Source organism: Catharus ustulatus, chromosome 1 (genome assembly GCF_009819885.2).
Source record: "Catharus ustulatus isolate bCatUst1 chromosome 1, bCatUst1.pri.v2, whole genome shotgun sequence".
Taxonomy (NCBI): Eukaryota; Metazoa; Chordata; class Aves; order Passeriformes; family Turdidae; genus Catharus; species Catharus ustulatus.
The window spans coordinates 35,076,926-35,102,152 of record NC_046221.1 but is presented as its reverse complement, the minus strand read 5'-3'; the positions used below and the strand labels follow the sequence as shown (position 1 = coordinate 35,102,152).

Sequence of the window (25,227 nt, the reverse complement as noted above, 5' to 3'; positions counted from 1 at the left end):
AGGACTTTGTTTCTGGTCTGAAGTTGAACTTTTTCTTCAGTGGAAGAATGGAACATTTACTAACAGGAGAAAAGTTACACGAAGAGTGTCTTGTTCATGGGAGTGACTGGGAATCAGATAGAACAGTGAGAGATTTTTACTACAGTGACTCCAAGGAAGACAGCTGCAAGATACAAACATGTTTCCAGTTGCAAATATAATATATTAAACAACAAAGTTTGAATCGATGTAACAAAGAATATGAAGAATATTCATTCTCCAGATTCTTTTAGAAAAGTAGTAGGGTGTATGGATAGCACAGTCAGGGAAGAGGAAAGTTTTATTAATAAGGAGATAGTCATCAGCACTAGCACCTGATGGGAGCAGTCATGTGAACAGCAAAAGGAAGGAGGAAATACCAACTTGGTAATTATACCTTACAATAAACTGGTCTCAAAAACATATGGATTGATGTACTAACTAACAAAGACCAGAGTGCTGACAGGTGTGTGTCAAAAACTGCCAAATTAAACCCAAGAATGAAATGCATTACCTCTTAAACTTTTGTCTGCAATATCTAGGCATAAAAATAGTCGCATCTGGACAAATTCAGTTCAGCATGTGTGTAACTTTATCTCATGCAGCTAGCGATAAACCATCACTGATAGTTTCTAATCGTGGATAAATCCACATCTTAAAAGGCATTACATCCAGAATGGAAAAAAAAAAAATTTTATCTTGTTATGATGTATGAATTTTTAGATTGGAAAGTGGTGGGCGGCTGGAGGCCGGAAATACATTGCCTATGAGAAATATCTAAATATCTACATGGAACACAAGTTTCTAACTCCAGAACAGTCCTCAAGAGAGCAAAATGGAGGCAAAAATCTGAAGTAAAAAATCACCATACAACATGCAGGGAGAACTGAATTATATAGCAATTAGACATTACATGTTATAAAACACAGGAAGTTGACAAGGGAATCTAGACAACAGAAAAAATATAGAAATAATATATACTTAGCAGAGTAAAAAGCAGTGAAAATTTTAAAGTATAGCAAAAGCAAAAGAAGTCCTCTCAATAGTGTGGATGTAATATTAGCTGGAAGTGCAAAATAAGTGTTTTAATCTTCAGTTGAAAATCAGGGTGATGTAATATTAACAAAAGAGGAAGATTAAGCACTTTTTAAAATATTATTAACTAAAGAAAGCATTAATGACTACTATGTTAGAGAAATAATCAGTTAACTTAGAAATTCTTTAAAAAACAGAAGAAAATAACAACTAAACTGACAAAATAATTTAATAACTTACATTCCTCTCCCTAATATGTCAATCAACATAGTTTTTATTTTAAAAATACGTGTTGGCATTGCACATCTGATTTATTTTTATGAGATTATGTGGTTAGTTTATAAATGTCTCAGCCTAGGCTTCTGTACGGAATTTACCCTTAGACATTCTAATCTTAACATATTAAATGTTATCCCTACAGTATCCTCAATCAGTAGGTGCCAGCAACTATTTAAAGCAAGTTAAAAATGGTCTGATTTGAAGAGTACAGAAGACTGTCAGTGGTATAGACATCATCATGGAATGGGTTTATGGCCAATGGGATTCTGCACAGACCAGGATGTTCAGCATTACTGGCTGTTGTAATCAGGTGGTCAGAAATACCTACATACCCAATGTTAATCAAATTTGTATCAAAGATGCACTTGCCATATTGTGTATGTGGCACCTGTGTACCTGCATAGCTACCACCATGTCTATGGAAGACTGTTCATACAGCAGAACTATCAGATGGCTTTAATTTTATTATTAATCCCTTCTGTTTTCCTCTAATAAATCTGTTTTTCTGGGTATCAGGTCAGTCCTGCAGCTAAGGTGCATGAATGTGAAAGAGAAATTTGAGCTGACAAAAAAAAAGATTCTAAATATTGCAAAATACGAAATAAGACATTTAGGAACCCAGTCCTTACGTATTGATGAACACACCCAAGAAGACAGTGTTGGAGAAAAGCAGTGTTGTAGTGAAGAAATGTGTGAACATGCAGACCTATGTCAGTGCTGCAGAACTGCACTTGGGCTGCTGCAGTTCGTGGTTGCCTGGACAAGAAATATTAAATAGAAATAAAAAGGCTGCTGATGGAACAAATACAAAATACTTTGATACTGTGTAGGTAGTTATGGTTTTCATGCTTTGAGAGGGGAGACTGTAAAATTGGTGACAGTGTAAGAGAAAGCTTCACTCAGAGTTCAGTAGATGAAGGAAGTACCTCACACAGATTTCAGACTTGCTTAGGTTTTCAGACCAAAGATAGAGAGGTACTTTACTACCATATGTAAACTTCTTTAATGGAAAATGCTGGATAATAAAAGTACAGTAACTTAGTTGAGAAGAGCAGAAGGATAAATTTCTGAACAATTTTTATTAGAAATAAAGAAACATGGAGGACTTCTATTTTTCTGATCTATTCTGTTTGCTTTAACCAATGAATCATGGCTAGCATATACTATTAAGATTCTGCATAAGCTGATAAGTCAGGTTACATCAAGCACCTGTTTTGAAAGTCAAATATATAATATTGCACTCAGTAAAAATTAACTGGAAGAAATCTAATGGTCTGTGATATACAGATCAAGCCTTAGATTCCTCTAGATTTAACCTATCCGTTTATAAAGTGAAGTCTAGTTTAGGAAATAACTAAGCTTAACAAATCTAGGAAGTAACTACAGTAAATTCACGAATACAAGCCGCACTGAGTATAAGCCGCATCTCTGGGTGTTGGCAAATATTTCGGTTTTTGTCCATAGATAAGCCGCACCCGAATATAAGCCGCTCTGTCGTTCGCAGCGAGGACGCGCGTGCAATTAGTAACAGAACCGCGGGAGGGCGGGGTTTACTGGCTGAGCTAAGGCTGTGCAGGCTCGGCCCGCTAGGGGCCGCTGACGGGGCCAGGTGGCCCAGCCCGGTGCTGCCGCTCGGGGCCGGCCGCCGCTGCCCCTGGGCTCGGTCACCCCGGGTCGGCGCTGCCCCGCGGTGGCAGGCAGGGACGGAGCTTCCCCCGCTCCTACGGCAGCGGCGGCGGGCGGGGACGGAGCTTTCCCGCGCCCGGGGCGCCGGCGGCGGGCGCGGACAAAGCACCCCGCCTCCTCCCCGGGCCGCGGCAATGGCGGCGCGCACTTCCCGCCCCCCCCCGGGCCACGGCAATGGCGGCGCGGGGCTCCTGCCGGCTCCCCGAGCCGCGGCAATGGCGGCGCCCCCCCCTGTCGGCTCCCCGGGCCGCGGCAATGGCGGCACAGCCCCCCCACGTCCTCCCCGGACCGCGGCAATGGCGGCGCGGGGCTCCCACCGGCTCCCCGAGACGCGGCAATGGCGGTGCGCACTTCCCCCCCCCCCCGGGCCGCGGCAATGGCTGCGCAGGGCTCCCGTCGGCTCCCCGGGCCGCGGCAATGGTGGCGCCCCCCCCCCCGTCGGCTCCCCGGGCCGCGGCAATGGCGGCGCCCCCCCCCCCTCCTCCCCTGGGCTGCAGCAGAGGAGGAAAGAGAGCTCTCCCGCCTCTCTCCCCGCCCCCAGTGCTGCCTGCAGGGAGCCAGGGCAACACGGTAACACTGTAACAATTGCGAAATGCCCGCTTTTACTGGTCGGTGCTTGGCTCGGCCCTCTGGCTGGCACGTCTGGGGTTGTAAATGTCAGAAAATTATTAATATATTAGCCGCACCCGACTATTAGCCGCACTTCCGGGTTTCCACCAAAATTTTTGTCAAATTGCTGCGGCTTGTATTCGTGAAATTACTGTAATTGTATACTTACAATATGATGATGTAGCAGCAGCTCTGATTTCTACTGGTGTGCCAGATTACAAGAGACATCAAGCACCATCCCTTGCTGAAGGGCTGGTTATGACAAACTGAAACAACATGCACACAGATGCTCTAATTTACAACCACGTTTTCAAGGAAAGGCTGTTGTGAGAATTATGCTCCTGCATAAAAAAGTGATTGGGGCTATCAGGGTAGATGATTTTGCCCTTGGTGGAGTTATATACCGATGATATGTTGTTGCCATAGCACCATGAAGCCATGCATTCCAGTGCAGAAATGTCACTCTAATTGCATAGCAGGGCTTTGAGAAGTTTAAAGTCAGACCTTGAAATATCTTCCTTTTGGCTAAAGAGTGAGGCTGTCACTGAAGACCAACTAAACACAAAAATTGGCCTTGGCTGTAGGAATTGCTTAAGATTCTGAACACACTAAAAGTCATGATATGGCTGATCATCACTTGCTCCAAATCTCTGGTGACTGCCCCTTTGTGGTGTTAAGTGCAATTTGGGTTTGGCTGGGAAATGTTTTTGGGGAGTAACCTCCGGGACAATGCCAGAGAAATCAGCACTGGGAGCCAGCACAGAGAGTGCCAGCATCTCTGATTCCTGCATCTGGATCTGGAGAACCCACAGCAAACTCCCACTAGTGAGCATGGCTTTCTCTTTTTCTGTGGAGCAGTATCAGAAAATGGAGGTCATTATGTCCTTTATCATGTCTTGCACTATTATTTTACAAATGCTTGCACACAGCTCTTGAGATACAAGTGGCAACTGGAATATAGGACCAAAAAATCAGTAGATGGGACAGACACATGGATAGCAACTGACCTAAGGACATCAAAAGAAAGGAACCATGATTAGTGAGGTTGGAGCTGGTTTTTTTTTTCTTGGAGGACCTGGTGTCATGGTCCAAATTTAGATTAGACTAAATGGGGACTAAATAGATGCAGGGATACCTGTCTCCTGTCTACCATCAACACACCGTTCAGCTGCTCAATGCTTCAGTACAGCTCTCTCTGCCTTGGTGACCCAAATGACACGTAGGCTTTCAGGTGGGAAGCTGTGACTGCCAAAGCAGAGGGAGGGGAGTATCAGGTCATGTAGTCTCTATTTTCTTTTACCTCAAGAGCCGGAGTTAAGGGGCAGTAATGCACTGCTTGGGACTGAGAATGGCTCAGACATTCAGACTTGTCCATTTGCCTAAATCCACATCTCTGCTAAAACAGGAGCAGATTTAGAATGTCATTCAGAGCCAAACCAGCACCGGATCAACAGGCTGAGTGCTCTCCTGCCTCCAGAATAGATCCCACTCCACATTTCAGTTGGCTGAAAGGGGAGCATAAACATTGGCAAAGTTAGGAGTTCCACCCCCTTCGCCTTTTTTTTCCCTCTTCTTTTTCCTGCATGATTTTCTGCTTCATTTTTAGTTGTGAGAGGAAGCAAGACTGTGCTACTATATAGCTACTATATAATAAATCACACCTTTTGAGTTTGGTTTAGATTTTACTTAAGGTCATTTATGGAAAGTGATTTTGGAACCTATAACTCAGTGTCCTAGAGACATTAGAGAAAACTTCCCTCCCTGAAGTACACAGGCTTGAGTAAACATTAGAATAATTGTAGGATAATTCCCATGAGTGATTCATATTAATCGTGTGGATTTAGTAATAGTAGCTGCTTTATTTGTTCTGAAACTCATCTTTGATCCCACACTGCAACAGCAGTAAACAAACTTCCTCTATGTAGGTAAAAATGCATTCTGGGACAAGCTAGGACCTTCAGAATTTGGTGCCAGGCAAGCAAGACGAAGAGAGTAAAATGTTTCAGATTTAGTAAGGTGAAATCAAGCTATTGAGAAAACTGTCTGACCAGACTGTTGGGGTCTTTTCCCCTGAATAAGAAACGGAGAGTACCCATCCCAGTGCAAATTAAGGTCTCTCTGTAAGGAGCAGGGAAGTGGGATTTTCAGGCTGTGATTTTTGGTGGCAGTTCATCACCCACATACACACACCTTCTGGGAACTGCACATAAAAGACGCCTCTGATGTAACCCTGCATTGCTGCTCGGGAAGAATGTGGTGAAATGACAATATTTTAACACTGAAAACACAACTGCAGAGGAGCAAGTAAAATAGTTCAGCTTAAAAATATCGAACAGAGATGTTTTCTTGTAAAAATTCTGGTGGCTTCGTTTTGAGGTGTACCCGGGTACGAGGGATTGATGGCTCCTGAAACAGCCTCGAACTGCTTGCCTTCCCCAGAGACGCCTCTGCTAACAGCGAGTTTGAGAAGTCAGCATCCTTTCCGTTCTGCCAAATTGATTTCCTTATTAATCAAAAAATCTCATCTTCCTCTGGCTTCAGGTGACTTTTTTTTTTCTTAAAACGTTTTATGACTACCCGAAGAAAGGGAAAAAAAAAGAAAAAAATTAAAAATAAAAAATAAGAAAAAAGGAAAAAGGAGAATAAAATAGAAGAAAACCAGAATTACTTCAAGGTAATGAGCTTCCAGTGACTTCTAGCTCCCTTTGACGGTTCTTTTCAGCTACTAACTTCCCCCCCTCTTCCAGCACCTTCTGATCTCAGAAATGTATTTTATTCATTTGATGAATGAAGCGATCAATTTTCTTTCGACCAAGCGTTTTTTGTTTAGAATAAATTGGTGAAGCGTTCTCCTCCCTCCCTGTTAAAGTGTTTGCTTTGTTTCCTCCTCCTCTTCCCCCAAGGTAAATCAAGACCGCTGTAATAGCATCTATGATACGATTGGTGTCATTCAAATAAGACGTTTTATCAAGCATCTTTAAATCTGCAGTCAGCCTCATTTAACCTCTAAAATTACGCTTAACAGGCGACCTTCATTAGCCAAATGGGAAGGAACGTGCGATATGTGTAAAGCAGCGTTGTTTCCACGCTGGTGACCCCCTCCGCAGCGGGCGGGGATGGGGGCCGGGGTCGGGATAAATGCGGGAGCAGCTACACCCCACGTCCCTTCCTGCCTAGGCACACGGGTGTCCGTGGGCACGGAGCTTCGCGGGGTTGTTTGCAAGCAGCTGGCCTCGGGTTTGCTTGGTCGTTTCCCCTCTCCTGCTCGGAGAAAGAGGGATGCAGGATTCCTGCCGCCCGGCCGCCTTATTTATCTGTTACCTTGCGAGCGGACGGACAGGGCTTGCCGAGAGAGCTCTCGCCGCCTCAGCTCCCGGGTTGCCTGTCCCAGAGGACACCAATTAAAGGCACTAATTGGACAGGGATACATCAAAGTCTGTCGCTGAGACCGGCTCCTTGGAGCTCCGGGGGTGCTGTAGGCAGGCTTTTGTTTTAGGCGCTGCTCCAGGTTCCCGTGTCGGGCTGCGCGCCCGCACGACTCCTCTGCTGCCCGAAACCCTCGCGTTCTCCAGCCCAGCACTGCCCGTGCGTGAGTGCGCCCCACGCTCCCCTTCCCGGTGCGAAAAACAGCATCGATGCGGAGCTCCCGCTTCACTGGGAGGATGTCTGACCTCGTGTCGACTCACCTGTGCTGACCCTCGCACACTCACACCCGTGAAACCCACCGTTCTCTGCGGCCAGACCGTGGTGGTATCCGGGGACTCTTCGGTGAGGCCATCGTCCCCAGGAGTGAGAGGGGCCGGTGGATCCGCGCTGCCCACGGAGCTCCCACCTTCAGGGGCCCTTGGACAGAGGACTGGGGTCTGGTTCTACTCCTACCCTACCCCAGGTTTTCCCTTCACACGGTATTCCCTGTGCACTGGGAATGCCTCTTTGGGGCAGCAGGTGTTTCTCCGAGCCCGGGATCTCCGCTCAAGTCTGGGCAGGACCCTGCAGCGACCGCCCCAGACAGGGCTTCAGTGCCAGGGGGGATGAGGGCTCCAGGTACCTGAGAGGTGTTTGGAGAGAGGATGAGAAGTGGGAGGAGGAAGTTATGCACTGGGACCCTGACAAAACAAGTCCAATCTCTTCCCTGCTTTCCACCTCTTGTTCGAGAAGTGAAACAATTCTCCCCATTACAGAAGTGGTTTATTTCAACTTTTGTAGAGGCTTTATTAACCCTGAGTTATTTGGGACCTCGGGGTTTTCCCAGGTAGGGCTGGTCCAAGCCTGGAATAAAGAGCCGGCTTTCCCAGTAGAGGTAGAGTGATTCTCTGCTGACTTCATCCCGAGCCGGGCGAGCACCGCGCCGGGGGAATGCCGGTTGTGTGCAAGGCTGGGCCGGGGCATTCGCAAGGCTCGGCCTAAAACAGGGCTGCTCGTACACATACATTTATAGATTTCTAAAAGGAGCCAGTCAGAGGCAGAAAATGACAGGTCTCCCCGCAGGAGAGCTTGGCGTCCCCGGGCTGAGCAGCGGCGCGGTTTGCTTATTCTTGCGTGATTAAAAGCTGCTTTTTAACGTGTCCTTTCTGCGGGCATCCCCTCAGGAGCAAAGCACGGCCCCGCAGAAATTAGACTGGGTGGCCACGAAGGAGCGCGGGTGGTTGCACTGAAGAGCCTAAGAGCCGATACGGCAGGGATGGAGTTTGGTGATGGTCCCCTTTATCCTCCACCTGCAGCTCCGTTCCTTTCCTCAGCCCGGGGAGGATGTGCCGGAAGAGCGAGGAAGTGTTTGATCATTTACTGCCCACGGAGGCATTTGTTTTTCATTTTGCAAGCGCTTCTCTTTAAGTAATTGTTCCTGTTAAGACGTATACCTTTCACTGGGCTTCACCGCGCTATAAATAATCTCGATGAAGATGCAAGGATATGACTTTCACAAGATTGGACAATTGATTAAATCTGTGACCTGCAATTGCGAATAATCTTGGAAGGCTATTTAAACAGATGAAGGCCTAAATTGTCTTGCTTGTATCTGAATTAATTTCTCATTCATCATCATTATGGAGTGATTGGTTCTATTCAGGCTTTGCAGCCTGCTGGAACGAAACTGGATTTAAATGAGACTGTAACACAATTTAAATGCTCCCTAGATTTAACGAGGCCAATCGAGCAGCTGCAATAAACACAAATATTTTTCTAAACAGCCTTGTTTTAAATAATTACTTAATACTTTCATGTGATGTTCTTAAGTGGCAATTTCTGTCTCTGAAGTCCTAGGCACTTCTTTGCAGAGAGGGCAGCAGGGAAAATCACTTTATGTGTTTGCTTTACGTGTATATGTGCATGCAATACACCGATTGAAATTCTTTAAAATGGGGTTTGTAAATATTAGTGTAAACCTGCACTACATTCTTGGTCGTAGATACACTCACTTTTACTGATTAAAATAAAATAAAATAAACCCGGGGGATTGGAGTGGGAAGCAAACGGTGAATTGGAGGCCAGAGGTTGTGATCTATTTGTTTTCTTGTTAAAAGATCTTGAACTAGCTATCTCTTCTTCCTATCTGAGAGAGAGAGAAGAAAAATTTCCTAAACCAGGGACCAGTTCCGGCAGGGATCTACCCTAACCTAACGTAACCGCATCCCTTCCCCAGTACCAGCTCTCCAGGGGCAGGACGGGACGCTCCCGCCTTACAAAAAGAGAAGCGAGAAGATCTGAATGAAGCAAGCAACATGTAAGGCGCTCTGGGTAGAAGGATAAAGCAAAAAGCGCATGGGACTGGTTTCTCTCTCCTTTACATCCACCCAGGAACCTGATGCTCCTAAATGAAACCATTTGTGTTAAAGAGACTTCAGCTCATCCTAATGTGGGCTTTACCCCAGGGTGACACCATTGTAAGAGGCAGGACAGCAAGCTTTGGGGTGACATATGGTGGAGGGTGTTTTCAGGGGCTAAACTCGGTAGTAAAATAAAGTAGCCAGGCGAGCAGGAGAATAATGGAAAACAAAAGGATCTTTCAGATAGACAAGCCAAAAAGCTAAAGGAGCCGCATGCTTTTCTGCAGGTGCCGGCAAATGACCGAAAAACAAAACGTGAAATATGGAGAGACGATTTGCCAATGATTTAGGCGCTGAAGTAAAGCATAGTGCTGGGAAAGCAGATCCGATCCAGTTTAACCACACAACCTTAATAAAAACATATAGTCTGAGACGGGAAAGTAAGCGTCAGTCTCGTTGCTATTTCACTTAATGGTACAGGAGGTGACGGATAAAACACAACAAAGATGGACTGAGTGATTTGATAGTAAAGGAGCAATTTAATGCGCGAGTTACAGCGCTGCTCCCCGGGATCGTTTAGGCTTAGCCCGTTCTCTAGAGCTCATCTTCTTCCTCTTCTGGTCCTTTTTTTATTAGTAGTATTATTATTCAGTTGTTTAAAATGAGCATTATCCCAAACATATGCAGTGCAATCAGCTCGGTCACACTTACAAGAACACGCTTTAATAAGGCAATCAATCAAAAGCTAACAAGGGGGGGTGGGAGGGACGGCCTTTAGGAACTGAATTTGGCCGGCCAGGGAGCGAACCCGATGTAGCACATGGGGTACCCCGAAGACAACTCCACTCCCGGTGGTGACAAGGGGCCAGGTGCCCATCGCCAGCTCCCCCCGGGGCCTCACCCCAATTCCTCGAAAGGCGAGGTCATGGAAACTTGGCTGCCTGGTGGCAGCGGCTCGGGGCCAAAGGCAGAACCTGCTGCCGACTGGGTGCCCTGTGTGTGCCCTCGCTGCCGTCGATGCCCCACGCGTGCCCGGAGCCAACGCCCCACGTGGGGTCGCGGACACCAGCACCGGCGGCGAAGGCGTTAACGGCACCGGCCCCACGCAGCAAATGGAAAATTTCATTATGAAGTAATGAGTAATTCCTCCCACTGAGATGTATTGTTATATCTTCCACTTCAATTTAGGAGCACAGCGGCTCAATTACCTAGAAAATACAGTCAATTAAAGGCTGCTGATTGGACACGAGGACGGATCATCGATCTTGTACTTTCCAATATCGCTCCAGACACCTCATTTTCCCTCCCCTATTAACTGAAAATACTCTTGGCATTACCGCGACCCGCAGCCTATTTACCTGTCGCAGGCAATCTCTGCCCTGTGACCGAGGCGTGGAGAATTCACAGCCACCCTTTGCCGCACTATCCTCCAAGAGTGGGCGCCGGGAGGGCGGCTCTGGAGCCGCGGGGAGAGCGGGACCGTGCCGGCTGCGGGAGCTCCCTGTCCCTGCTTCCCCGGCTCCCCGTTTGCTAACGGGGGTGTCCCAGTCACGGGTGGAAGTGGTAATCACAGGTTTAAATGTTCTTTTTGTCTCACACGCACCTAAATATATAAAATGTATGTATTTGTGCCCCAGCCGATGGCATTTTCTGAAATGGTCGTTTTGCAAGACAAACTGCAGCAGCAGCCTCGCCCGGATCTTGGCCTGCGTTCTCGCCCCAGCAGGTGCCTGTGCCTGGCCGAGGAACGAGGAGTCGTGGGCTATACAGGAGCCCTCGTTTTTGGTGGACAGTGCTCATCTGCCGTGCTACCCCTCCCCCGACCTCTCCAGCGCTCCCTTCTCCCCGGGTCGCTGGGGGAATGGTATCAAGCACCGGCTCTGCAGCTCCTATTTTATCGCACTGGTTCTTCTGTCTGATAAAAGACAAAATAAAAGAAGGGGAAAGGCTTGCAAAGCTCGGATGTTGTTCGGCTCTGCCCTTGGACGCTGTTTACAATTGTTATTTCCGGGGTGGGGTGGGGGGACAGGGAGAGAATATCTATTTGCGAGGTTCCAAAAAGGGCCATTGCTTTCCGTGTCCATGAGGAAATCTCGTTTATAAGGGGTGGAATAATCTGGCCTTAATGATTTAATGATTGTGACTTTGGATCAGGTTTTTAAAAGCTGTAATAAACAATATTTTTATTAGAAAAAATATATTCTGGCACGCCCGTGTCTATTCCCTGCTCTCCATCCGCTATAGGAAAACGCTGCTATGCACTCTCCTAAAGACAGAAAGTCTCCGGTGTGGCAATAAACCAGAGGCTGCTGAGCAATTTAGTACAAAGTAGATACAGAGGTGTCAACACGTCTTTGTTCTGTCCAGCATTTATTTTCCTGCTTGTTGAACTGTAACTATTAGAAACTGCACGGTGAAATTCGTCTTAAGCAACATTTTAACCTTTTTTTTTTTTTTTTTAAACAAGCACGAAAAAATATGGGTGAGAGATTGTTAAAACGTGTCGTTATTATCGGTTTTAGTGTTGTTATTTTTGTTGCTATTAAGTTTTATTCCCACATGGTAGCAAATTATGGCAGTGTGAATTTTGGGTTATTTTAAAAGAGAATTAAATAAATAATGTCGGTTTCGGAAGAAACTACTACCCAGTTCCGTGCCCATGTTTTTTAAATTTAGGGTTACAGAAATCCAAGCAAAAGCAATGATGCCACCTTCTTCCGAAATACCTTTTATACAGGAGACGGATGGGTGAGTTTGTGAAAGAAATAATCCTCAAGAAGGAAGAGTGATCAGTGTGAAGGATACACAAACGGAAAGATTAGGGATAAAGATTAGGGATGGAGAAAGAAACACAAAACCCAACAAATTAAATAATTACTTAAAAACAAATTTTAAAAATAATAAAAAGAAGACACAGCATGGAAAAAGCAATGAAAGAACTGAAGTCTGAAATACAAAGGAAGGGAAATCGCCTTTGCTCCAATTTACAGACTGGTGATTGTCTGAAGGAGTTGTGCTCCCTGTCACCTCTAATCTCTTCCCTTGGCGGCTTGTTAGCGTTTGGCACGGGGTCTTTGCTCACAGAGCATTGTACATTCGATATTCAAAAAACCTCTTTACATATACATCACTTGCTAATTTCGTCAGTGTGTGCACATTTCAGCGACTGATAATAGGACATTGTTATTTAAAGGACAAATAGCTCTGACCCATAAAGAGGCAGGAGCTCGTATTTTTCCCCTGCCAGTTCCAGTCTGACTCTTAAAAATAAAAGTTGGAATGAAAGAGGAATTGAAATGCTGGATTTCTGCTCACAACGAAGGACGAGACAAGGGAGGGTAAAGAATGCAATTAGACTACGAAAGTAATGTACAGAATGACAGGTTTTCTTTATGGTAAAGCATTGTTATTTTCCATAGAGACAACTGGATAGCACTGCCGAGTTGCAAACCAGAAACCTTTTGGGTTTGGGGTGGGGTTTTTTTTTGCTGCTTGCCGGATGTTTTTATTTTCTGAACACTGAGAGATTACATCTTTGCTTTCTTCATGCGCACAAGCCATTTCGTTATCAAGATAGTGTTTCTTTCAAGTATTTCAGATTTTCCTTCTCCGTCTCATAGGTTTGTGCGTAAGGTTTGTTATGATCCGCAGAAGCCCCAGCCCTTGGGAAGAAGTCTATCCACGGAGAAGACAGTCCCAGCACATTTCTATGGTGGCTGGCTGAAGCATATTTCATTCGAGCTGATTTTCTTCCTCCTTCGTGCCTAAATTCATTCTCAGAGATAAATCACTAGTAATTTCTTTCCTTCTTTCTTTTATTTTCCCCCCCTTGGAATGTAAATCCTTTAAAGACTGAGCTATTTTTAGTCTTTTTTCTTTTTTTCTTTCTTTTTTTGTTTTTTTTTTTTTTCTGTGTGTGTCCACGGCTGAGGAGAGAACACGATTAAATAAACATGGGCTGTAGGTACATTAACTCGAAGAGAAGTCCGGGAAAGGAATGAGTGTTTAATAACCCTGAGACAAAGGTTTATCTCGTTAAAGGTACTTCTTCTCTCTGGTCCATGGAAACTGAGGTGGCTTTGCTCAGCACTGAGGGCGTGAAAGTGAGAAAGGAGTCAGTCCTGGTTGTGGCCGAGCAGGTAAAGTCTGATCCGGAGGGTCTCTGCGCCAGCCCATTGGACTGGCCACTGTGGCATGCCAGGCAGGAGCAGGGGTTGCCCCCGGCGCTGCTGAGTCCATGAGTCGGGGCAGGGTAGAGAGAGGGATGTCTGAAGGCGCACAGCAGTTCTGGTCTCGGGTACGGGTGGGAGAGGACCCTGAAGGTGTCCAGAGGCCTCAGGGGGGTACTGAAGGGGGAGGCAGCAGAGGCCGATGTGGCGCCGATGCCCATGTGGGAGTAGTAGGGCAAGGGCAGGTGGGACGGGAATGGATAGGGCAGGTTCCCGGTGGCTGCCGCGTGGCTCATCATGTACGTGTAAAACGCCGGGTCGGCCGGGTGAGGCCAGGTCATGGCCAGGCGCTGCCGCTTGTCCTTCATCCTGCGGTTCTGGAACCAAACCTGCGGACAGAGGAGAGGTGAGAGCCGTCACCCGCCGCCGCCCGCTCCGCCTGGCCCTGCTCCCAGGGCGGTGCGGCGGACGAGGGTCTGCCGGAGAGCGGAGACCGGCGCCAGCTTTCCCTCCTACAGGGAGTTGTCATCACGTACAGAGGGATTAGTTAAACCCCTATAAAATCTATAGGGAGACCTAGAGGAGCAGCCCTTTTAGGGTACTTGTTTTCCTTTTTTGCTTGTCCTGCTGTCCTGCTTGTCCTGCTGCCTCCCACCCCCCGTCACTGGGTCCCGGCCAACCGGGTGGCTCTGCCTCATTGCTGCCCTTTCGCATCCAGAACTACCTGGGATTGTTGCTATCGGGTTTATTTTCATGTGCAAATGTTTTGGAAAAGGCAAAGCAAAGCGAAACAAGATCTGCTACTGGCTTCCTCTTCCCTCCCCCAAGAGCTGAGCGAGATTTGGACTGGACCGAAGGGAGGATTAAAAATAATCTACTAGGGAGAGGGCAGATTAGCGGCGCTGGCCAGGATGGCTCCGGGAGCCGTGTCCCGTCTCCCGCATTGCTGCAGGGTGCGGGCAGGGCCAGGAAAGGGGCGGGAGGCGGGGGATGCTGAGAGGGAGGGTTATGCTGGCGAAGTACTTTCCCGAATTTTGCAAGGAAGTTTGGCCATACAGATTTATATCGTGCTAATTGGAAACATGTCCGAGCTGCGTGTACCTTGATGGTGGTTTCTGGCAGATTTAGAGCAGCCGCCAGCTCACATCTCCGGGGCCTGGACACGTAATTCTCCCGGTAAAACTCCTTCTCCAGCCGGGCGATCTGCTCGCGGGTGAAGGCGGTGCGGTAGCGGCGCATCTGGTCGCTGGCGCTGCAGGCAAGCGAGCCCTGGGAGCCGCCGCTGCCTCCGCTGCCCTTGGGGTGATCCCCCCCGCCGCTGGGGCTGCCGGCCAACGCCTCGGAGCACGGCCCTGCGTGGGGAGCCCGGAGCAACGACACACGCTCGGAGGCGGGCAGGCACAGAGGGATGCTCGCCGTCCACCTCCCCAGCGAATCCCCTTCGATCCCCATTCCACCCCATTTCAGGCGTTTCCGTGCTGCCCCGGTGTACTGAGGGTATTGGGGTAATGACATCCAAGAAGGACCAGGGGGGAAGGCAGCGAGAAGGGGGATGAAATACCGCCTAAGCGTTTGAGGGGCTCTTATTCACTCTGGCCTGGAGGTTACCTGTCCCTCACCCTCCCCGACACACACCCCCCGCAATGGCGGTGTCTGCTCGCTGAGCCTCCCATTCGCTTCCCACACTGGGAAACCACAGAATCCCCCGACCCTGAGAGTCTGGAAAAGGCAGGTGTGCCCGCCGTCCTTGTAGCACGGCTCTGCTGTTCCTTCCTCCAGGCCAGCAAGACCCAGGAGTGGAGCAGACAGGGACTGCTCTCTCTGTGGGGAAGGTGAGGCCTTAAGGATCTCCGCTCAGCCTCCAAAGAACAGGATGGGATATTTTCAACGAGCCTCTAAGGGACGAGGGAGGACAGACAGCGCTCTCTACGCTTCCTGGCTTCTTGAAGTGGTTGAGGAACGGGGAGGGGGGAGAAGTGGGTTGTTGTCAGGGTAGGGACGTCTTTGCCGGGCTGCGAAGGTGGGAATAGGGAGTGGGGAGTGGGGGCAGGGGGAAAAGGGGCCTGTCCGCTGCCTTTGCTTTCAAATGCAACTCTCCCTCATTGTGCCCGAGACCAAAGGCAATTAATTCATTGGGACCATTTCCGAGCTGGCGCCACCGAGACATAGAAGTGACAAGGTAATTTGGACCTCTCTTTCTTTTTTTTTTTTTTTCTTTTTTTCCTTTTTTTTTTCCCCCAACCCAACGTGCAAACAAGGCCCTCGCTACCGCACTCGGGGCTGGCATGAGTCGGCGAGCGATTTTACGGTCTTTATGGGCGCTTCCGCACTCGCCCGGGCACATTTCACCCTGCAAAACCACAAACAGCTCTTGGCCAGAAAACCCGTTTGATCTTAGCCACACACACACATACACAAAAAAAGCCCCGCCGGTGTGAAGGATCGTAAGGGATTTCCTGAAGTATGCACTGTCTAGGCTATGGGGGAAAATAAAAAATAAAATAGAACAGATTGAAGACGAGAGCGCGTGGTTGTTTTGGCCAAAAAGATCTCTACGGGACAAGCTGCAGACCTGACGTATCCACGACGGGAAGCCTGGCTCCCCTCCAGGGACGCGGGGGCTGCCCGGTGTCGTGTCCTCTGACTCCCAAACAAGTCTCCCGGTGGCAGGGAGGTGAGCAATCACTCAGGAAAGAGATCACACGCGCGCAGCCACACACGCACACCCGATTTAGTTGCCCCTCGCTCAGCTGGCGAGGGGAAAACCCCCTCCGGCAGCCCTCCCGCCCCACCAGAGCTGCCACCCAGCCCCGGAGCGGACGTGGGGCTGGAGGCATGGGAAGGAGTTGGGTACCTTTGCTGTGCTGGTACTCGGCGCTCCCCGTGGCGCAGTCCGGGGTGCAGCTCACCTCGATTTCCTCATAGAAATCCGACTCGGTGTCCGAGCTGCTCTGCTGCCCTTTGCTGGAGGGGAGCTCCGGGGCGGGGGGCTGCTGTCCGGCCGAAAGCAGTGCTGCCGCCGCCGAGCGGCTCTCCGGCACCGTCCCTGTCCCTGGCAGCACCTCCACCTCCTCTTCATCTTCTCCTCCGCCACCTCCTCCTCCTCCTCTCTCCCGGGACGACAAGGGGCCAGGTCTGGGGCTGATGCAGTTCCGATGGATCATCTTCTCCTGCGGCTCCGCAGCGGGGCTCCCCACTGCTTCGGACAAATTAGGCACCCTCTTGCCAACTAGGGCGCCAAGAGTAGTCCCCTCCAGAAACATCACCATCTCCTTCCTGGTTTCCATTGTGGCTTTGCTTAAGGGAGGGGAGAAAAAAATCCAGCTCTCTTCCCCCCCTCCCTTCTGCTCCCGCCCCAGCCTTGTACAAACCCAGCAACCCTCTCCTGCCAATGCAGAGGAGCCAGCGGTGAGATAGGGTGACCTTGTGATGCGAGCGCTACACTCTGCTGTGCTGCTCTGGGAGGGATCACCATTGCCCTCTTCTTTCTAAGCTGTCATCCTCAATGGTGCAGTCGTCATTACAGTACCACCGGTGACGCCACACATTGATTGCCAGTGGATAAATAGAAACGTCTGCCATTGGGAAGATGAAAGGAAGAGCCGGAGCGAATGGGCTAAATGCGTGATGCACCAGGTGTAGGAGCCTGAGATGGAGAGGGAAGTGTGAAAAAGAGATGCATATGGAGCTGCAAAGATGTTGTAACATGCGGAAAGAGTTCCGCGGGGGGAAGCCTTGCCTGACAATTAAATAGCCCTTTGACTTCTTTAAGCCACAACCTTGATGTAGAATTGAGGCGAAGATCTTTAGCTGCATCCTGGAAGTGAGAAGATATGTACTCAAGCCTCTTCCTTGGATGCATTATTTATTGCTGGCAATCAGCTTCCGCCTAGCTGCATATATAAGGCTTCTAAGAATCCTTTGCAAACTTGAGGATAAAGAAATGCTCTACTGACATTTGAATGTAAAAATAGCTTTGATTTCTTGCTCTGGGTCAATATCTGTTCCTATCGGTATAATTGTCATTGCTTTCTGTTTACTGAGATTAAAATGTTAGTTTACCATTTGGAAATGTGGTTATATATTTATTGTTTTTTACATATGAAAAGATACAACTACTTCACTTGTAACTGTAGTTATTCTGGCTATCTGCCGTTCATAGTTTGTTCTTATTTTTTCCTTTGCTTTTTTCATTTTTCCACCATTCTTGCGCTTTTATGAGGATTTGATGTCTCCTCTCCTTTCTTCTTTTTAACTAATTGTTTTGCACTAATTATGATCTACTTTTGGGGCGGGAAGGAGGAAAGAGGATGCAAGAAGAAGGTCTGCCAAGAATAATTCAGGCTCAGAAAAAGGCAAGTTATCAAGGCCAGAGCTTATGCTAACTAGCAGATGTTGTTGAAACAGACATGACAAGGGCAACCGTTTGGACAGCACTTGTCTGAAAATAAGGGACCTTGTACCATAAATACAGCGGCTCGTGTAATCTTTTTGGTGTATTATGATATTTCTAATGAATGCGGTAAGGATTTCATCTTTAGTTAATATTGCCTCACATGTGTAGTGTCAAGTCATTTTTCGCCATCTGTCGTAACTAGGTTGTTCTAATTTTTTTTTTTCTCGGAGTGTTATTGGCTAGTCAGGATACAGAAAACATTCAACCAATTACAATCCCAACCCGGTAAGGAATTTACTGGCATATCTGAGGTGACGTTGCTTCGGTGGGGAGCAGGCAGTGCAATAGGAAACATGCTGTGATTTTCCGCCTAGTACTGTGAGCAGGATGCAGACAGACAAACAAACAAACAAGCAAACAAGATTCCCGGTCTGCTGGATGCATGGATCAGGGAGTGCTCCTAACAATAAGCATACTGGATGATAAACCACGAATTTTTCCACAGGGCTGCGGCCATCATTCTCCCCCTCTCTCAGTATATACATGTACGTGTTTTTCCATGCAAACGCACAGCAGTCACATAATACTGTGCCGCTTTCCACCACACCTTGTGATGCGTGCACTGATCCAATGCTTGCAAAATTCTTGAAAACTCACTGTTAAATTCCCTTTCCCTTCTCTCCCCTGCCAGACCGACGTGTGCCCTGTGAGGACCTGCCACCCATCCCTGCCGCAGCCGGGCTCGGCTCTGCGGGCTGTGTGAGCGCGGAGTCGGGGAAGCAGGACCAGGTCCGGGTGGGTGGAAGGATGGATGGATGGATGGATGGATGGATGGATGGATGGATGGATGGATGGATGGATGGATGGATAAGGCAGTCCGTCTTCGGCGCTGAGCAGAGCAGAAGGGCAGCGCTGATCCCGCTGAGCGGAGCGATGCTGACCGGAGCCGTGGGGCAAGGCCGGACAAGGCGAGGCAGGGGTGCTCGGGCAGCGCTCTTTCCGTGTCGCTCTGGTGGCGTCGTTTTTGCGCTTTGTTAGAGTAAGCAGGGGAGCTATGTTCCTGTTTCTGGCACCTCCGGGGGGAGTATGAAGGTTCGGCCTCCCCTGGGCCCAGGGCAGATCCAGCTTCCCGAAGAAGCTCACCTCCAGCTTCCTTCCTAGCTCGGCCAAGCAGTCGTGTAGAAAAGAGCTGCCTGGTATCTGGGCGGACAGAGAGGATTTCCGCATCACAACGAGTTTGCTGGTACTAAGAAGAGGGATATTCATGTCTGTTTCTAAATAAGACCATAATCAGGAGCTGAATTCTGAGTGGAAGGGAGTGCTGGAGCGCTTCCACAGAGTGGGCAATGGAAACGATTGTGGGAAGTTAATGGGAAATCCTCCCTCTGGCAGACTGGAACCCTGGGGATGATTCCTGTGGATTATGCTGGCCGATCCCCAGGAATTTTATCATCTTCGTTTACGAGTCACCGCTGCCTCCTTCCCCACCCCATTCTTAATATGTTCCCACCAAGAAGACACCCGTGTTGTACCCTGGGTCGGAGGTTTTGTTGAACCCGAGACGATGGTCACTGCCACGGAAGACTTGAGGCAGCCCGCAGCAGCACAGGCAGCGGAACACCCCCGCACGGACAGACTTACGCCCCCCCACACACACACATGCTTTAATTTGCCGAGGGGAAACACAGAGAGTTAAAGGCCCGAGCGTAATCTAAGAACTGGGAAGGGGGAAAAAAAGTACTGGAAGTTTTGGGGTAAATTTAGATTTGATTAGTAAAGGCTTCTTAAAACGTCTGTTTTTCCATCCCCCAGGAAGAGTATCGCCGCAAGAGCTCATCGCACGTCAAGGAGCCGGCAGTGCGGCGTGGTGGAGCGAGGAGCCCCGTCCCACTCTGCCGCCGCGGAGTTTTGCCTCACCGGGAATGAGGGGTCCGGCGCACTGCCTTCTGTCTAGTGTTTCTGTCAGATCTGTCATGCTCGATTTGGAAGGAGACTCTCTCATTTGGGATTAATTTCCAGGCAGATTGGAAAGTGTATCCCTATGGGTGTGGGTGGGTTTTTTCCCTGCACGTTCCAGACCGAGATTTAAAACCTATCCTCTTCTCGCTCGCTTGGTCACTGCCAGAATGACACAAATATACTCAAAACTTTTCAAACTTTTTTATTTCTCCGGGTTTGCAGTATTCCTTGCTGATATATCGCCAAGGCGGGATCAAGACACCGAATCCCGCCTTAACGCTGTCTGAAATGTAGCCCCGTATACAAAAAACAAACGAAACACACACACACCCTTCCCAAAACGAGGAAGTAACAGGAGGACATTAAAACATTGCCAGAGTGATACATTTTGATCATAAATCAGGGATTTTCCTTGAAAGTGCTAAGCCTGCAGAAGGAAAGGCACATCACACACTCCTTTCCCGAGGGATATTTATTTTTCTCAGCCGGTCAACAGGGTGTCAATAACTTTTGACCTATAGTGTCCAGTTAGGACTGGGAACCCACGACCAGATTATCTAAAAAAGCCCTGAAGTCTTGTCGTCTTTAAAAAATGAAGAAAGTTTTTGGCATACCACGGAACGATTTAGTGTCGCAAATAGTGATACCTAGTTCAAATGGGTGACCAAACCAGAAAAGCTATTTTTAAAAATTTAATGGGTAGTGTTAACAATAATGGCGTAATTATCACTGTTTTATTAAGGCTATTTTTTACGACATGATTAGAGGTGGAAGCTTTGGAGAGAAGAGAATAATAGGCGCATTATTCTTGTGTGTAAAGACAAGCTGGTACAATGACAGCACGTAACACGTAAGTGGCGTTGAGGAGAGAGAGGACAGAGCCGTGAGTGGGATGTGCCTAGGAAAGCATGTAATGGTATTTACAGGATCCGATCCAGGACACATTTCTACCTCCCTGTACCTCTGAATGCCGGATCCCGGTGCCTCTGCGGAGGGTATCTGTCTGGATGGATTTTTTTTGCGGTTTTGCTTTTACCTGTTGGCTGTCCGAAGCAACGCCTCATTCCCACCACATGAGGTTCTGGAGATATTTACTTTGTTAGACCAAAACCTAGGGGAAGGTGTGTGTGGGAGGGGTGGGTGGCGCGTAAGTGCACGATTCCCTCTCATAGGACATTCAGGACAAGTTTGACCGTGGAAACTAAATCTGCTGCTTTACTGATGACAGTGAGTAAATAGTGAGGAATTTGGGCTTTCTGTTTCAATTCCTATCTCTCCTAGACTCGTCGAGAGCCGTAAAACTGTGGCAATCTCTTGATGTTAGAATGAGCAGTAGAAGCACGATCTGCGTGGCAAAGTCACTGATTTGAAAACAAAAAGGTATTTACAGAGTGAATTTAATTCGGAGAAAGGCACAGGTAAATGAAAATCGACAGTATTTCAGCGGTTCTCGCTACTAGACTGTTGTTTGTTTTTGTTTTTATTTTTATTTGATTTAACGAGAACTGAGCTAGCAGCCCTTCGTGCTGTGCATTTTCGTGATGTCCCCCCCGCGGGTGACAGCGTAGCCTGAAACCTGGCGCGTAGAAGTGTCTCTTACAGAAACACTGAGGAGTTTCAGGGGATGCTCAAAGCAAGAGCCATAAGGAGGGATGTGGCATTATCAGGAGAAAACCGCAGGAATGCCAGAGGCGCACACACATTCTTTCACCGCATTTAGTATTCTGGTGTCCTGCTTTATTAAAACAAACTGGAGGCCCAGAAGGGGCCCAGAGGAGCGATGCTGCCTGCCAGGACGCCGCCTCGCAGGCTGCCCGCCCCCTCGTCAGGACGCCGGAACCGTCCTGGTCCCACAGCCGGCTGCACGCCGGGACACCCAGCTATTTCTCCCTTTGTCGCACCTAGGTAGGCGGCAATGTCCTGGAGACACGGTGTCCTGGCTCTTCCCTGAAGGAAATGGTTGAAACGAGGAGCGTCTGCAGTGCACTGCGTCTGCTGTAAACAAGTCTCACGGCCAGAACCAGCGGCTCTCTGCGCCCTCTTGCAGCCCTTTTGCTTCCCAGCGTTAGGCCTGGTTCTGCTCCAGATAGGCCAAACCCTGGTACTTTTACTGTGATGAAGATGTTTTTATATGGAGCCTCATGAGCAAGTGCAGAGAGAGGCATAGGTGTGGTTCAGAGCGTTGGAGACTGGCACTAAGAGGTGGAAATTCTGCCTAGAGAAAATGGTTGAAAAAGTCATAACTTGTATGCTGGATCCTGGGGACCCCTTTCATCCCTGGGGATGGTGTGAGAAATCCCTAAGGAAAGTTCCTTTGGAGATAAGGATGCCCAAGGGGTACAGGATGTGCTGGGATCTCTCACCACTGGGGAAATGCCAGAAGTGGGTGTCTTACTCCAGAGACCCAACAGTGTATCTCTTACAATGAAAGGGTGATTTCCTCTTAGATTGCAAAAGGAGTAGATTTGACATCATGGGAACAGGCATGTTGCCTCTTGTTTTCTCTTTACACACCTCATGAGACTCTGTTTAAAATGACAAGGAACAGAAAGTTGTATGTGAGACAAACAAATGAAAAGGAGGAAAAGAACAAGAAAGAGAAGGAATTGGAAAGGGAAGAGAAAGGGGAAGAAATTGGGGAAGAGGTGGGGGCAGGGGAAGGGGGAGGAAAGAAAAGGAAACCCCAGCCACCTAGAACAGGCATCTCACTGGAAATTCTATCACTCCTCACTGAATCTGAGTGTCCTTAAAAATAGCACTTGCATTGATGCAAAATGCTGGTTCAATAACGACATCATCGTCTCCTTCAAACTCTTCCCTTAACAAACACATATAAAACCTAAAACAGGGGCATGGAAGGCATGCTGAATGAAAATTTTACATAGTTTTAACAATGGAGAGTTAACCCCTTAACTTCCAGTCTCACTTTCAAAAATCTTAATCTACAGCTAGCCAAGCTGAGATGGCATCGTCTGTTCTCAAAGCACATCTTTACTAGCAGGTTTGGCTCCCTGTCTTTTTTTTGACCTGTACTTCTATGCATGCCCCCCAGGGATGAGGATGTGAATCCACAGGCTGGATTTGTTCCACAGAAACAAAATCTCCACCCTGACTCTCTGCGCAGTGGCCAAGTGCTTCAGCACCATTGCCTGGCAGAAATGCCCAGGTCTATACTCTAGGTACTGGATCCCCAGCGCCTGACCACTTTCTGTCCGTCCCCCGCCTGTGAAATCTGTGATCCCCCCCTGGACAAGGACAGAGATAAGGTGAGCATGGAGCAGCAGGCAATGTGCTCTGAGCAAAACCAGTGACCTCGATGAGCTGTGTTGATGGGAATCCTTCTCCTTTGGCCCGTTGTTCCTCTCTGTGCTCTCACAGTAGAGCTCTGGACACACCGTGTGTGTCATGTGAGATGGCAATCAGGGTAAAAGCAGAGATGCAGAAAACTTTCACAGAAACTCATGGGTGCCTGCCAGAGAGTTCAGCCCAGGAACAAGTAGGAAATTCTAAGTTTGTCTAAAAAACTTATACCAAAGCAAACAAAATCCTTGAAAGCAGATAATTCATGATCATTTCCCCCCACTTTTTGATGCATATTTAAGAAGAACATAGAAATTTTGCTGGAACTACTGACCAACTTCTGATTCCATTTATTGTTATCAATGGTTTCCAGTAAACATTTCAGCTGAGCATTTTGGTCATTGAGGACCGGGAACGGTGAAAGGATTAAGTGGGTAACGAAGCAACCTGAGTTACCCACCGCAGTAACAGAACTGCATTTTCCCCTTGATACACCAAATGTCACCTCGCCTGTCCTCTCGACGCTCAGGCACAGAGGGACAGTGTCGGGGCGTGTTTGCAGTCCTTGCCTAGAAGGGCTTGTCTTTCAGGCCTCCTGCTTGCAAAGCTGAGCAGAAGGAGGAAAAATCCTCCTTTATACGGATCTCGAGGTGGGCCCGACTTTGACCATATTGCTTCCAGAATCGCAGAGAAAATCGTGGCCGGCATGGGTGCCCAGTGTGATGGATTTCTGCCCAGGTGGTGGCACGGGATGCCCGGCATGCAGGGTGGGTGCGCTGGTCAGCGGAAGAAGGCGCTGCAGCCTCAGGGAGGCTGAGAGATTATCACAATTCCGCTGGGAATAGGGGGCGTATCAATATTGCATGGAGAGAAAAATCTGGCCATGTTCGTGTGCTTGCCTGTTGTGTTGCCTGAGAACTAGCGTGAGAAAAGATAATGTTAGAAGCGAAGCCCAAGTGTCAGGGCTTAGCTGTTTCCAAAAGAGGAAACGAGCGTGGACTGAGAAGCGCCGGCAGGGAAAGGCAGGAGTTTGTTTGCCGTGCAGGGCAGCGGTGCTCATGGCATGGTGTAAGTACCGTGAGGGCTGCAGCAGGTAGCCGTGGCACACACCCGGGGCCAGCTGTCCCCTCCAGTGCTCCCCCGCACTGCCTAGCCCGCGCTCTATGGCTCTGTTTCTCTGCCGGCTTTTTGCACGCTCCTTTAGGAGCTGATCCCGATCTCCCAGGCAAGTCTCATCGACAAAGAAGACGACAAGGGAAGGCGGCAAAGCCCTGGGAGAGTGGGGGCTCCGGGGAGGACGGTGTTCCTGCCTTCCCAGGCCAGCTCAGGCCTGCGCACGGCCTCCCGCTCCCGCCCGCGCCGCCGGCCGCATCCGTCCTCCCCGCAACGCCAGGCGCGGCATCTCCCCTCCCTCCCACCCTCCCAGACGGCGGTCCCTGGCTGTGATCACCGCGGCCCTACACTAACTGCTGTCTTCTTGCGCCCCCCACTGCTGATGGGCCGCAGAGATGAAAGGAGACAAGCCAGACCGCTCGCCCTCTCGCCTCCGTTTTTTTTTTTTCTTCCTTTTTTTTCCCCTCCTTGTGCCAGGAATGAGTAGATGAGAAGGAGCACGAAGACCAGGCAGCTCTTCCGACGGCTCCCTGCCCGGGGTGCCGAGACGCGGAAGGTTACCCCTGCCTTCCTCCCGCGGGCAGGGAGGAACCCACCGGAGCACCCAGGCTGCCGGGTGGCACCAGCACCGCCCCGCTCTTACCCTGCCGGGGGCACGGCCCCGCAGCCCGCGCCTAATTCGCTGGTTCTTGCAGAAATTACGTCATCCACACTATGAGGATGTCCCTCGAGGTCAAGAACATTTTGCCCAGACTAACTTAAAACTCTGGGAAAACACGCCCATGGAGACAAAGCGCTGCTGCAGGTATAACAGGCGAGGAACTCAAACAGGTTCTGCTAGGGCGGTAGCCGGGGAAATCGCGGCACACGGCAGCAGCTTGGCCGGAGCAGCTTGGCA

At 48.9% G+C, this 25,227-nt stretch overlaps 1 protein-coding gene across 2 annotated transcripts; it reads right to left on the bottom strand.

Annotated features, from left to right (window-relative positions):
* Positions 1-11,817: 11,817 nt before the first annotated feature.
* On the bottom strand, positions 11,818-17,493 carry EVX1 (even-skipped homeobox 1). Of its 2 annotated transcripts, none has more exons than XM_033083208.1 (3): positions 16,416-17,493; positions 14,663-14,913; positions 11,818-13,950 (listed from the first exon to the last, which is right to left on the bottom strand). In XM_033083208.1, the coding sequence occupies exons 1-3, from the start codon at positions 16,846-16,848 to the stop codon at positions 13,420-13,422; spliced, it is 1,215 nt and encodes a 404-aa protein (XP_032939099.1). In that variant the 5' UTR covers positions 16,849-17,493; the 3' UTR covers positions 11,818-13,419. The 2 variants fall into 2 exon arrangements, with proteins under 2 accessions (XP_032939099.1, XP_032939108.1); XM_033083217.1 differs by having other exon boundaries at positions 16,471-16,554.
* Positions 17,494-25,227: the final 7,734 nt, after the last annotated feature.

Excerpts from the sequence above, each read along its gene's own strand:
- EVX1 (XM_033083208.1), bottom strand. The coding sequence starts at position 16,848 with ATGGAAACCAGGAAGGAGATGGTGATGTTTCTGGAGGGGACTACTCTT. Across the intron at positions 14,914-16,415 it reads CGAGTACCAGCACAGCAAAG|GGCCGTGCTCCGAGGCGTTG; the intron begins GTACCCAACTCC and ends CTCCCCACGCAG. Across the intron at positions 13,951-14,662 it reads TGCCAGAAACCACCATCAAG|GTTTGGTTCCAGAACCGCAG; the intron begins GTACACGCAGCT and ends CTCTGTCCGCAG.